The sequence below is a fragment of the Sander vitreus genome, chromosome 22 (assembly GCF_031162955.1).
Source record: "Sander vitreus isolate 19-12246 chromosome 22, sanVit1, whole genome shotgun sequence".
Taxonomy (NCBI): domain Eukaryota; kingdom Metazoa; phylum Chordata; class Actinopteri; order Perciformes; family Percidae; genus Sander; species Sander vitreus.
In genome coordinates, this window is record NC_135876.1 from 645,303 (window position 1) to 660,741 (window position 15,439).

General features: G+C 42.4%; 1 protein-coding gene across 1 annotated transcript in view; it reads right to left on the reverse strand.

Moving 5' to 3' along the window:
* Positions 1-469: 469 nt before the first annotated feature.
* The window catches only part of mtpap (mitochondrial poly(A) polymerase), a 20,525-nt gene continuing 5,555 nt past the window's right edge, over positions 470-15,439 (reverse strand). The window contains exons 4-9 of the mRNA XM_078280297.1: positions 14,558-14,782; positions 12,262-12,473; positions 10,509-10,735; positions 9,264-9,356; positions 9,085-9,158; positions 470-6,117 (exon numbers count right to left, since the gene is read on the reverse strand). Coding sequence (XP_078136423.1) covers positions 5,779-6,117; positions 9,085-9,158; positions 9,264-9,356; positions 10,509-10,735; positions 12,262-12,473; positions 14,558-14,782 — 1,170 coding nt within the window. The 3' untranslated portion in view covers positions 470-5,778. The remainder of the gene's footprint in view (positions 6,118-9,084; positions 9,159-9,263; positions 9,357-10,508; positions 10,736-12,261; positions 12,474-14,557; positions 14,783-15,439) is intronic.

Here is a 15,439-nt window from a genome sequence, read left to right on the forward strand (position 1 = left end):
ATAAAGTCGTCCGTCCGTCCGTCCGTCTTGCATGAAGTGGGTCTGACTGGTAAGGTGAGACTCTTGTGGGTTCAATGAGCCAAATTGTATTCATGTGTGATGATGTTAGTCCCCATAGTAGCCATTTCATTGTAGTGAGACTATTTTTTTTTTTTATTTGATGTCACTGTATAAAATGACCTGTTGTGACCTCTAGGATAATCACACAGCTCAAGGGCACCTCAGTGGTGGTAATGAGGGAGGGACAAGTGCTGCTCTTTCACTTTCCCCACCCAGATTTTATCTGGTCGGTCTGGGGATTGACGGGCGACCTCCCGGTCACAAGCTCGCTTCTTTCACCTTTAGGCTACCACTGCCCAATCCTATCCAATCATAACTTTTAAAGAATTGTTTTCTTACAGGTTGTGCCGGAAGTCTTTCAGTCATTCCATAGCAGGTCAGCTGAACATGCAAAAATAACAAATATGGCTACAGGAAAGTACAGTTTAATGATTATCCCTGTTTGCCTGTAACAAGTACCACATTCTTTCCAAGACATAACCCTGGAAATTATAAGGAAAGTACAGATCTGGAAATTAAAGCATTACTCTAATTTTGTTTATTCACGGAGGCACTAAACTCTCAACTGCTATATCCAAATACTGTACATCAAACCAGTTTCAGCCTCTTCATGGCACAGTGGCAGCTTTGACAAAACATGAAAGCACAAAGTGATGGTACAAATGCAGCAGCCTGAGCTCTGGGGACTTGGTGTCACATGTATATATGTTGCATTACACATGCATTCTCCAGTCACGGAGTAAAGGCACCCAGGAGAGCTTGGTGGAGCGCTGTAGATGAGCGGGGTGCGTTTCCATGGATACCCGCCCATGTTGTGATCTCAGTGGTATAATTGCCATGTGGGCTTGTGTGCGGTGTACCCATGTGACACTTCATCTTCCATCACAACATGCAGTCACTGTCTCAATAGGGGCCTGATCTGGCCAGTGTTGAATGGATGTATCCTCTTAACTGTCCAGCGAGAGGAAGAAAAACCACCACGGTCACTGACACTCGGAGGCTTTGGCTGCTGGTAACTTTGTGCCAGGCTCCAATTAGGCAGCCATGCATCCTACACTGAAACAATGGTACTGTTGGAGGCTACAGTAAGTCCCAGACATTCCCACACAGCGTAAACACAAAGTGTAAATCATCAAGTTGTTCGCCAATAGTTTACCTCATTCATTGTTGAGACATGGAGACACGACGGAGATGTCAGGCTGTCGCATTTTGACTGGGGGCACTTGAATGTAGCTTTCAATAAGCACATTTTTCCAGTAGACCAGTACACCCCTCAGCGGTTACGCAGTAGTAACTCTGCAGCCAGAGATACACTAAATGAACCTCAGGGGACTCGGCATGCGACAAGTGCATTCCAGCGCTCCCTGCTCCCTCTCACCATCTCTGCACCGCCAACCGTGGTGTTGATGAGTGGGAAACCTGGGAGTAAGGGGGCGTTTGGGTCCCCCAGGGGCCGCAAAGGACGCTTGTACCTCAACCACGGAAACCAGCGTAATGACCTCTAACAATGTTGCGGGAGACAATTCATGGAACTGCGAGGGGAAGTGCTTTGGAGATTACGTTCTCCACACTGCTCACAGGTCTTTGTGGAGGTAAGTGGAAGGAGTGGCGTGGTGATCACACGGCTTGATAAAATAACTTCTGAAAGGGATCCAACTGATAAGGCCTCCACATCAAACAGCATGTTCTCCAGAAGCAAAACCGTTTTCCTCAAATGCTCACAGCACTCTGTGAAAGAAGCTGCCCAGAGACTAACATTTGTAGGGGGGCATTCAACCTCAAATGCGTGCCAAGATCTTTTTCATTTCTGGTTGTTTTTCCTACTTCTTCACCCTCACCATGTTTCCTCAAATCCCTCCCATGTTTTTCAAACCCTCAGGCCACCTTTTTACATTCTTTCAGGCTCTGAAGGCACATTCAGAGCCAAGAAAAAGGCAGCAACATAAACTCTGGCCATCGTCCTGCTGAACCTCTGCACTTCCTGAGCGAGGGCCAATCCATCTTGGACTTTTCGCCAGTTTTACCAATAAATCAGAACCCACAGTGTGCCGAAAGGCAAACACCTCTGAGGAAGGTCACTGCTAGGCAGGTTAGCTAAACACAACCTTGGTCCCCTTTGCAGACTTAAGTGCTCTATCGCTGAAAGTCATAAAACCTACCACTGCAATGGTTAAGACGAGTTAGAACAAATTATGATTAACCTTGACATTGACCTGTGGCAACCTTTTGGCAAGTGGCCACAGTTTCTATCTATGCCTGTAATTACCCCATAAATTGTTCGAATAAATGGAGAAAGTACCATCCAAGAAGGGTCTATAAATTATAATGAACAGTACAGCACATTTAAACCACCAAATACAAATCAGAGGTTCTAGTCACTGAAATCTAGCTGCTTTAAATGAACCCTACAACAACCAGCAGTCCCATTCCATCAAATTCTCCCGAGGTGTTGATTTCCCCACCCGATGCTTCACTAACCACCGTGTTTCATAACCACTCTGTTGCTTCACCAGAGCAGATCCATCAATCAGAAACTCACTTATGGTAATAAACAAACTCTGCAAACCTCAAAGCACGCTGCCACTCTGAGAGGAAAAAGAGATGACTGAGATAAAAAAAAGAGAGGCACGTTGAATTTGAAAGCAAAATGAAAGCTAGAACAGAGGAGGCAGGGACAGTGAGTGAAGTTCAAAACCAGGAGGGGGCGAAGCGGCGATGGGCTCTCCTCTGCCTCACTCCCATTTCTTCCCATCTGCACCGTGCCCCCATGGCAACGGGTGGATGGTGGATGGGTGGTGGGAGGGAAGGTAGTTAAAAGTATATCCTCTCACCCCCTGACCTCCCACAGCAATAGGCGGAAAAACAGCTGCGGGCTGCGCTCTCCCTGCTCTTCAAACACTATCCCATGGGCCTGAAACACTCGTGTCCAAACACACTCAGGCAAACTCATAGGATGTGAACCTGCACCCGCACTCTTAACACATGCACCCCTGAGGTCTTTTCTCTTTCCTCTATCACAGACACATACATACACTCAGGTTACAGGTTATATAACTTTGAAAAAAAAAAAAAGATTTGGATGTGAATGACCTTTTTGGTGTTTCAGCCACATTTCCATGCGATTAGCGGGCATTGTAAGCTGGAAACTTAAGAGGTAAAGTGGTATGTCTCTTTCACATACGTAACATGACATATCAATCAGTGTTTGTTTTTTTTTCCAGAGGGGCTCGATCCATTCAACAGACTTTGCCACAAAGCTGGCTGACTTTGGTTCCAATGATCTGGGTGATCAAGTTGATGGGCTGTCTACTTCATTATACATGTGACACAGTCTAGCAACATTATGTCACTGTTTTTCTTCATTTGCTTCTAAAAATTGAAATCCAGATGTTACATTAGAGAAAATGCTGTCAGTCTTCTTTGTACCGTACAAAAAAGAAGTACAAGGTTATCAGACAAAGTCAAAAATATAAGTGAACACATCAACAATAAAAAAAAATGCAGCAAGTAAAAACATAAATTAGGCTTTATACTTTGGAACTAAAAAGATGCTTGTTTAATTGTTTTCCTTTACCACCAATGCATTTATATGATACATTGAAACTATATACACTATCTTCCCCAAGGAAGAACATCATGCTTCTGCATCAGACTAGAGCATCAGATGATGTGGTTAGCTAGCTTACTGTACCGAGCTGAAGCTAATTTAATCATAATACCAGCCAGTAGAGGTTGTGTTATTCGTTCATAATGTTTAATACTGTTGCCATAAAGTCCATCTACAGTAGCTAAAGCATTTTAGCAAATTAGCTCACAACGTCACCATCAATCCCTGGTGGTCTAGTGGTTAGGGTTCGGCGCGCTCACTGCCGTGGCCTGGGTTTGATTCCCGGTCAAGGAACTAATTTTGGGGTTGTGTGACTCAGCCCATAGTGACTTGGCTTGATAAACAGAGGATTGCCGGTTCAAGTCCCCGTGCGGACTGGTAGCTGGAAAAGTGCCAGTTCACCTCCTGGGCACTGCCAAGGTGCCTTTGAGTAAGGCACCAAACCCCTAGTCTCGCTTTGCAAGACCCTCCTCCAAAGCTTTCTGAAGGAAGGTCTGGCTAGTCCACACAGCGTTCTGGGATGGGAGGAAAACGTGCTCTGGTTTATTGGCATTTCTTTAAACCAATCACAATCGTCTTGGGAGGTGTGAGGCTCCTCAGAGAGCCGCTGTAAAATAGTCGTGCAACAGAAAACTCCGATTGGACAGATAGTCTAGCTAGCTGTCTGGATTTACCCTGCAGAGATCTGAGGAGCAGTTAACCATAGTCCTCACAAATCCACCAGAGTTTAAGGAAAGGAAGGAAAAGACATGCATCCGGCGGAATTTCCTGCGGCACCGGAGCAATCCCGGAAGTGCAACGTCAAGGATAAACCCCCAACTGCTCGGGGCGCCCGTCATGGGCTGTCCCCTCGCTCCAACATCCCTCCCTGTATAGGTCCTAGGCATGCGTGTGCATTTTGGGTCTGTGTGTAATAACTAACAACAGAGTGAAACATGTTTTTAATTCCCCCTTGCAAGATTAATAAAGTAAATCTTAATCTTACCACAAATGTATTCAGTTTAATAAAGCAAGACAGCTAGCTCGGCAGGTAATAGAAGATGATGTTATGGAGCTAGTGTCTGTGAATGGCTAATTAGTGTAGAGACTTGTTACTGTTAGCTTGCCAGCTAAAAGGCTTAAGCTACTGTTACAAGAGTTTATAATGTATATACAGTGATGCTATAGCTGTATGTGGTATGGATGCTTGACTTTACTTACTCTAGTGTCATGCTCTTATGATGAAAGTTAGCTCCAGCTAAGTAGCTATAGGTAAAGAGACTGGTGCTCAGTTTGCTTAGCTACCTGTGTTTTTAGGTGACCCAACTTGCCATGCTGTCTTCTATTTGCTCTAGTTAAAAAAATTAAAACCAGCTAGTCAGAGATGAACAGAGGAGTCAAATAAATACACCTGTAAGTTATGTTGTTAAGTTACTGGAGGTAGAAGAAAACAATAAAAAGATATTCCCTTTCTTTTTCAATCAATTGGAATTTGACGAAAAGTATTACGTTTATTATGATGTTTTACCCTCCTTTTAACTAATAGTATTGATGTATTCACTTATATTATATGTCTGATGCCCTCCGATACCCTTTTACTGCCTTTTGAGTTTTTGGAGCACCATAATAACCAAACCCAGTGTTTTCAGTTTGCAATAAAAGCTTCATTATTCCATCTGTATTGTAACATTAATACAAAAAAAGATATCCATAATGATTTTGTTTGAGATGTTAACAGATGTTAGTGATCAGTGTAAATAGATACATCCATGTACAACACATTTTGAATCAAATTAACCTGTGAATCTACAGTCTTAGCTCCTAAAGAGTGTCTGGCAGGACTTGCATCAGTTTCCACAGTACTGGCTTTAATTATAACAGAGCAGGCAAGTCTATAGTAAAGTACACAAAAATCACTCCCTTATTCCTGGTCCCAAACGTATGCACATACTGTACAGGCCTCAGTAACACCCTCCAGTGTCCATGTTTGGAACTATAGTCCAGCAGATGAATTTGACTGCAGAAGCCTCTCCTCGCTCCCTCAGTGAGGCAGCAGACAATAACACCAGAAGATGTTCACCAATGCATGAGTTAAAGTGATTGCAAGAGGATGGAGTGGATTTCTGAGATTCTTAGCTTTTCTTTTGCCGATTGGTATTCTTCAAGGATTCCAGCAAGCTCTTGATCCTCTCATTGGCTGGCTCCTGTCTCCTTTTCTTGCTAACGTTGATCCCTGCAACCTGGGAGGGCAGGAGGAGGGTAGCGAGTCCCCAAGGTTGGGAAGCCTTTCCTTTATTACCACCTCTGAATGTGTTGGTTTCACTCTGCTGGAGAAGCCAGGAGCTCTCCTGACACAAAGCCACGAAGCGGTCCAGCTGTGTGGCGTTAACGTTCTTGCTGACGTTCAGAGAGGTTTCAAACGGGTTCTGGATGTGCAGCGGGGCTACCTCAGGCTTGTTCTGCTCTTTGCCCTGAAGAGAGGGAATGGGACAATGCTAGCAGATGAAAACACATATGTGAGCAGCAGCCATTAGCACATTCCTGTATGCTAGGGTCCATCTATCTCGTTGGTCATGGTTTTAGGTCTTGCGGCTGTATCTGGGGAACATATAGCTGACTGGTACACCTCTCAGCAGGCTAGCAGATGGGAAAGGCATGGACATAGCTCTGGAAGACATTTTGACTTGAGTTGTGAGAAGTGAGACTAATTCAAAAAGGGGAACCAAAAAAATGACAGGAACGAGCTGCTATGACTGCTAGGAAAACTCGCTATGCACACCGGACATGTAAGCAAAAGAAGCATACATGATCTGTACCTCGGTCTATCAGTCATGGCCATCAAATGAACCATCAATATGTGGGTCAAAGAGAAGTCAAGAACCTCCCATGGTACTTTGCATGCCGTATCCAGCGGAAAGTCTGAGGGTAAAGGGGCTGAAAGGATAAGGGATGGAGCTGGGGGGGAAAGACAGAAGATGGCAGCATAAAGCCATCAGTCAGAGGAGGGGAGCGAACTGGAGAATTGGAATACAGTAAAGCAGATTTATGGCTGTTGCTTCACTGGTGAAAGCCTATATGCATGGGTCACGGCCACAGTCTACCTGCAGGCTTCCTCTGCTGTGTCAAACTTGACATTAGTCTCATATATTAAGCTGCAGGGTCTCTCTTTCCCAGTGACATCAATTCATTAAACTCCATTGAAGCACTAGCAAAGTCTCTGCATCTCACATAATGCGCCACCAAAGCATGAACACCTACTTTATCAACCAAATTTCTCAGAACAACGTAATAGATGATAAATAGGATATCATTAAATGTTACAGATTTTAGAGGTAGGTTAATTAACTAACCTGTACAGCTAGAGAGGAAAAGTCTGCACTGAATACTTCCCCCTGATATTATCTTTCAGACTTTGGAAAGAGATTTCCAACACTGTTGGCTTGATCTTTCCTCCCCATTTTATTTTTTAAAAGTTCCAAAGTCTCACCGTGAACACTCTTTCAGTGCCTACAAAAAGTATTACACAGGCAGCAACAGACTGAATATGGGTCTAAATAGAATAAATATGCGCTTGTTTACACTTAGCCTGACGGAGCTCTTAATTGGGATTGCAGCTCAAGGGCGCCGGGCCCTGTGGGGCTGGCATCAATCACATATGACAAGGGCAGCTGTCATCTGTGTGTGTGTGGGAAGACGCCATCCACCAAACACTGCCTTTATTACCAACAGATTTCTCTGCTGGAGCTCAGCTCTGAGGCTGGGAGGAAATATTGGAAGGAGGTTGAACTGGATTTCGTTGAGTGCTGAAGTTCTTTCTGAATATACTTTTTTTATGTTCTGGTTTCTCAGTGATGCAATCATTTCATTTTCAGGTAAAATTAGATGCCACCCAAGTAGCAGGATGGTATTAGAGAGTTACAAAAATACAATTTATGGCCAATGTGCACTTTTTTTTTTTTTTTACATAAACATATACATTAACTTTTTTGATCAGGATCCCTTAGATTTTATTATTTAAGAATGGACAGTGCTCTCTGGTGGACAAACTAAATAACATTGACACTGTTTCAAAATCATATTAAACAAATCTTCAGCATTTGGCATTCTGTGACGCAGACCGCAACAACTGTGATTGGATCCACTTTGCATTCCCCCCCCCCCCCCCCCCGACTCATGTCCTGGTTCTCCTTCTCCATCAACAACATGACATCAAGGAGAGGGTTAACTTCTCCTGCTCCAGATTTCCCACCGTGGTCAGAAAGGACAGGGGAGACACTTTGTTTCTCCCTCTACGCCTCCAGAGTTGGTACTCGCTCAGAAGCTAATGCCCGCCACTCTCTCACTCGCTCTACCACACACTCGCCACGCGCAAACACATGCCGGCCCTGCTATTCTCTTAAAGAGATACGCTAGAACGACACGCAGACACCAGCGCACAGGTATAAACGTCAGGCCACTTACGTAGGCTAGAGCGAAAGCTCTGTGTGGAGCCCCCGCATACGCATAAATCCTGCTTTAGAGTGATTTTTGTCTTTCAGACATAAGTGACTTTTACAGTGTTCCTTATAACCTCAGTCAGACAGAGGACATTTACGGAAAGAGCCACAGTGTTTGCGTGATATTTGGCAGGGGAGAGTGAGAGGAAACATTTTCTTTATGGACTGAATCTCCTTAACAACTTAAAACTAAATATATATATATGGTTTTGTGCACATTAGAGATTATGATTAGGTGAAGTTTTTATTACACTACTCTTAATAAGGCAAACATGACATGCTTTTAGCTTCTCCCTTAGCATATTTAACTAGTTAACCTTGTCCTGCTGTAGCCTTTACGTTAATCTGACAGCATTCAATCTAGACTTGTACTGAGCTGAAAGTATGACAGAAATGTTACTAGGTATGACCGAGTAACATTTCCTTTGTGACGGTTACGTTAAAGTAGCTGTGGCATTTATTCAGCCATGAGAGGGACATGTAACATTGTGCGTAAAACAATGTCTGAAAGGAGGCTTAAATGTGGGAATATATTTCAACCTGCACTTAAACCTGCAATAACTGAACACAACATTAACATATCATCACCTTTTTAAGTTGATTTGGCGGACTTGTCCAATTTATTTACCTATTTATACATCCAGCAGAGCAACATTATCATTCATTTGGAGCCATGTTTGTATCCATGTGATGAATGTGAGTCCCAGGTTTGAGATCTGTGAGCAATTGTGAGCATATCAAACACTTCATTTCCTGCATTCTGGTGAATTTTTCTGCAACAATTTGTGCCTTTTCTGCATCAACTTAGGGTGAAAATGTCTTTATTTATGTAAGGGAAATTATAATAGTTTTTTGGGGTGTTGCACCAGCCACTTTTGATTACTTGGGGGGGAGGGCTTATTTGTTACAAGGGACTTAATGGATGTGAATAATCATACATACCTTTCTGATATTTATGGACATCCTGCTGAATGCAAAGGTGGCGTAGAACTCAAAGAATTCGCACAGAAGTTGCTCTGAGACAAAGCAAGAAAAAGTCAAGTTAGCGGCTAACAGAAACATCGGTATCAATCAAACTGAATTGTAGCCCTGCAGCCCTGTTTCTACGCTCCCGTGCTCACCGAGTGTTTCCGTGTTGCTCTGGAGCTGGATCTTGCTGAAGTCGCTGACAAACGTGCAATCGTTCCCCTCAATCACGCTCTTGTCGGCGGGACCTTGTGGGACGGGAGCAGGGGATACAAGGTAAATTACTGCCTTTACATGCCTATGATGGCCATAAACTAGACACAGATGGATGGTGTCGGTGCATTCATGGAGAGGGGACAGAAAGACACAAGGGGGAAGGAGAGAGAGCAGGTGCATGTACAAAGAAAAGAAAAAAAAAGGGGGCCTGGATGATGTCCTTGCTTGACTGGTTTGCTTCTCCAGCAATGCCCTTGTTAACAGTCTCCTTCACCATGATGAGGCTGGTGGTGGTGGGTGGGGGGGGGGGAGGGGGGCGCCAGTACGTTCACGCGCGTCTGTCCAGAGGAGGCGGGGTCAGTGACCTTCACAGAATGATGGGCACTTTATTGTCCTGTAAGCACTCTGTGTGATAGAGTCTGCGCTAAACAGGGCCAAGGAGGAGGTGTGGGGAAGAAGGGTGGAGGGGTGGGGGGGGGTAGATTGCTTTTGGAAGGCAATTATTAGGCAGCCAAGGTGACAGAGGGAGGGAGAGATGGAGGGACTGCAGTGGACTTGCAGGCAGACTGGCACGCTGACGGTTTAATGATCACGGGACACATTTATTACAGATGTATACATGGTAATAGAGCATAGTAAGGTATGCTCCTAAGTAGGGCTGCTAAGATGTGAGAAAAATATCTAATTGCAATTATTTTACTGATACTGTAATTGCTATATGATTCACGATATTGGAGGGAATACTTTTTGGATCATTATTCTCATTTTCATTGAAAAATATTCAAATTAAAAACAATTAAAATGAGGGTGCCTGGGTGGCCTAGTGGAGAGCACGAGTCCATCCTAGAGGCTCAGTTCTTGTTGCAGAGGCCGCAGGTTTGGTTCCGACCTATGGCACTTTCCTGAATGTCATTCCCTCTCTCTCTCTCCCCTTCCATGTCTGAGCTGTCACAATAAAAGCCTAAATGCAAAAAAAAATTACCTTCAAAAAAAATTATTTAAAATGATTAGTGTCATTTTTGCGAGGATCTGTACCAAACAAAGATTTTTCTTTAGTCAGTAGATAGGATTTGTAGGCCGGGACATCTCTGCAGCACCACAATACTTAAATCAGAATGGTTTGACCCATATTTTGCCAAAATATTTACCAAATATTTTGTCTACTATGTGAGATGTGGTGGTACCTGCAAGGTCCCTTAGGTGGTCCAGGGTGGGGATAATGGGAGGGCTCCTCCTCTGCAGGAAGAACAGCAGCATGACGGTGAGGGAGAAGTTGGTGATCCAGGCGCCGGGGATGCTGCTGGTGATGCTGTGAGCTCGGGCCCAACAGCGCACGGTGAACACTAGACAACGGACCCGCGGGTCCAGCTCTCCGTACAGGTAGAGCAGCTCCGTGCTCTTCATCGCCACCCTGTGGAGAGAACATACAGAGTTACAACCACTCTGGTTGTTACTCTGACAGGGCTTAGTTGTGGCTTTTCCTTTCAGTGTTTGGAATGTGGAGACTTCCAATACAAGTACAGGCAGGACACTTCACTGGGTGAATATTGAAATATTTACTGCATTTTTTGCTTGCTCTTTCAGCCAAAATGACTAGGATAGAAATCCAGTCTCCTGCTCTGGGACAGCCAAATAGGACATGCTGCCACCATCATAATAGAAATATCAAACAGGAAACAAATTGCAGAGTATAAAATAATATCCCACAGTGTACAGTTTCTAAAAATATCATCTGATGTCATGTCGTCAGTCACCATGTTGGAATGATTCAAGCTTCTTCATTAACATACTGATGGAACATTAAAGGAAAAATATACTTTAGCAGTGGCTGTGTTGTAATGTGGGCACGGTGTCCCCACATGGGCTTATTGAGAACATATATCCATCTTGCTTCATCTAAACCTCACATGATGACCTACTTGTAATACATTTGTATGTACAGTAGTTCTGTATATTATACATTTCCTGGCTCTGTGATATAAAATTATTGGATTTGTCAGTGGGCTAATTTATTACATGTTTCATGAATAATGTTAATTGTGACATACTATATGTCATAATGTAAGAGGATTATATTTTCAATGCTCTTAAGCAATAGTGTAAGCATCCCACTATTGTTTTGTGCAGTGGACATTTCTAAAAGCATCAGCATAAATCAGAAAGCAGTCCAAACCTTTGTCTTCTTCATGCCCTTAAGTGCCTGTATTTGTACACACATTTAGCATAATTTGAAAATATTTTTGATCCAAATACCTCAAAGCCTCCTCAGTACAGAAAACAAAATACTCTATTATGTTGAATGTCAAGGGTCAGTGAAACTACCACCACTAGAGAGCAGCCTTCAGCTGTTGTTACAGCCTCAGTCACACACAGCGTTTTTTTGGACACACACACACACACACACACACACACACACACACACACACACGCACACACAGAGGAAAGTGCTGCGCTTCAAAGATCTCCGAGCATGATTTGAGAAAAGTCCCCCTCACATCCACCCACAGCCGGTGGTTCAACCCCATTTCCTTAGAAACTGCAAAGTGGTTTTCTGTACGTTAGCGAGCGTGTACGTGTTTGTGTATATACCTTTAATGTTGAAAAGGAAGAAGTGAAACACAAACAAGCCCCCTCTTTGGCCGTCCTGTTCAGTTTCACTGTGGCAGGCATGCAACTGTGCCACCACAGCATTTCCTGTCGGAGTCAGGTTTCTGTTTGGGGCTTTTGCAATGCCAAGGACGACATAAAACTAGCAGTTTCTGTGAAGCGAGAGGCCTATGACCAACTCTAACTGACATTTTGAGTTATGACCCTTCTGAAACTGACCCATTCTTTAATGAACCACTGCAACACCAGAGCCATGACAACTCATTGTTCATACTGTTTGTGTATGGCAAATAGGCTTGGTCTCATGATACATGTGCACAGGGTGAATACCTGTTGTTTGCTGTGAGGTCACACTGAAAACCAGAGGGCTGGTGGGTGAAACGGACCAGGGGGCATCGTGCGTTGAGAATCTTCTGCACCCCCACACACCCCGGCCCAAACTGGTCCACGCACTCCCCGATGACGGACAGGATGCTCTGGGTGACGGCCCGCTCCGAGTTGGCCCTCTTCATCTGATACTCCAGGGACAGACCGGATATTGGCTGCACACAGAGAGTTTAGAGATGTTTAATGTTCCTAAATCACTCTCCATTCCCTACCTAGTGCACTGTATTCATTTCGTCCATTTTATTCAGACTGCCAATTTCCCAGTGCTAATTATTGCTCCTGATACTACAGCCTCCAAGGTTGTTCAGCTTTTGGGGTCCCTTTCTTCAGCTGTACAGTCCAACCTCAGAAAATCTTGGTGTTATATTTGATTATGATATGTATTTGATCAACATATCAAATCACTGACCCGCACATGTTTCTTTCAACTGAGAAACATTGCCAAACTTAGAGCTGTTGTTTCACAATGTGAACTTGAGATGATCATTCATGGTTTTATATCATCCTGGCCTGATTACTGCAACTCTGTTTTCACCTGCCTCAGCCAGTCGTCCCAGGACCGTCTACAACTAGTCCAGAACTCTGCTGCAAGGCTGCTGACCAGGTCCAGCAGGATGTCGCACATCACTCCCATTTTATCCTTGTTACATTGGCTTCCGATCAAGTTCAGGATCCAATTTAAAGTTCTTGTTCCGACATGTAAAGCTTTGCATGGTCAGGCGCCTGTTTATATCTCTGACCTGCTCAAGCCGTACACTACTAACAGGTCCCTCAGGTCTTCTGACCAGAGATTACTGGTGGTCCCACGCACACGTTTAAAAACTAAAGGGGACCGTTCCGTTGAAGCGGTGGCTCCGACTCTGTGGAACGCCCTTCCTATTAACTTAGTCTCAGTTGATGCTTTTAAAAAGCAGCTGAAGACACATGTTTAAACTCGCTTTTGTCTCATGTTTGTAACTTTGGGTTTTAAGTTTTTAATCTTTTATTTCCATTGGTATTTCATTTATTTTTGCTTGCTTATTTTCTGTTTGGATCCTACTGTATTTTAACAAATGTTTATCATGTGAAGCACTTTGTGTCTTTGTCAGTAAAAGGTGCTATATCAAATAAACTTGTATTATTATTATTAGGAACACTTATAGAAACATTTATTATACACACTTATATACTGCTTACAAATGATATTAGGAGTGTTACCATTATTGCATTGATTCTTTTTTAACAAAAGGATTTTGAAATAAATAAATGCTCCTCTTAACAAGGGCAAATACTCTATGAATTAGGAATACAACAATTCTGACAATGGTTAGATTTTTCATAGCAGGTTCTTCAAAAAAATTAGATTTTACATTATTTTATATGTTACAGACTTTTCAAACATATATCTCTGCTAATGTAATGTAATTAAGTAAGTCCAGGCATCAGTTTCTGAATTTATGCAAAACCTTTACCAGGATAACGTTGGTTTAATTTTTAAAAGTAGTACGTAAGTAAAAAGTAAAAGCTTCTAGAATGTCAAAGAAAAGCTTTAATGCAAAGCAGCTAAGTGTGTATGTAGTATTTTTTTGGTTGGTTTTGGGATTTTTTGGCCATTGCCATCGGCAGCTGTCTTCAGTTCCACTCTGCAGAACTCAGCCCTCACAGAACTCAGATGGCGGCAAATGAGTGTGGCCACAGCAGCTGGTAGCTGTTTCACCTAGGTTTTTTTGGAAAGTCTAAGCTGTTGCAAGTGGAAAGAGGTGCTTTAACTTCAGCTCAATTGTGTGACGGATCAGTATTAAGTACCTAGAACCAAAATACTTACAGTACATGCTTTTCTTCATGGCAGATGTGTTGTGTTTTTGCAAGATTTTATGTACAGTAACTGTTTAATCAAGCACAACTTTATCTTTTGCAAATTGAAAATGTTATGTGTGGAAGCAATAACGTAATTACCCCCTGTCAGCTAGTGCACTGGTTCTCAAACTGTGGTACGAGTATCACTGGTGGTACGTGTGCTGCCTCTAGTGGTACGCGGATGGAATCCCTGATATACTGTGTTTAAAAAAACATCAATTAATTAATTTAAAAACAATACTATAGGAATACTACAACGTTTCCAATACTAATACTTAAAATATGATCAGTTAGAAATGGTGTAAAAAGTTTGAGGAACACTGAGCTAGTGGCTTTGGTTTTCACCTCATTTAGTCTAAAAGGCACCTACTCAAGGACGACCCCCCCAAACTCCCATTATTACCTTCGTTGCATTTCTACTACTGATGCCATCCAGGTCCAGGAACATGTCCAGGTCAGAGCCCAGCTTTCCAAAGCCGTTCACTGATGAGCCAAATGGCTTGATGGTGCATTCTGGGAAATACGCAGCAGCAATGTCCTTGAGCAGAGAGCAGACGAGGAAACGCAGTCGGCTGTTCTCCTCTGTGAGCTGGTAGATATCTCTCAGGGAGGTTATCTGTTGGTTTATCTGAGAGTAAAGGAGGAGAGAGGCCATGATTAACACAATCCTTGATACATACATCCTACTTCAATTGAATTTATTGGAATACATGGAACACACACATACATAATATATATACATAATATATATATATATATATATATATATATATATATATATATATATATATATATATATATATATATATATATATATATATATACACACACACATATATACATACACACATATATACACACACACACACACATATATATATATACACACACACATATATATACACACACACACATATATATGTATATGTGTATATATACACACACATATATATATACACATATATATATATATATATATATATATATATGTATATATACATATATCATATATATACATATACATATATATATATATATATATATATATATATATATATATATATATATATATATATATATATATATATACATACACACATACATATATATACACATATATATATATAGATACATTCTAATCTTTTTGGCTCTATACACCACCACAATGGAGTTGAAATGAAACGAACAAGATGTGCTTTAACTGCAGACTTTCAGCTTTAATTTGAGGGTATTTACATCCAAATCAGGTGAACGGTGTAGGAATTACAACAGTTTGCATATGTGC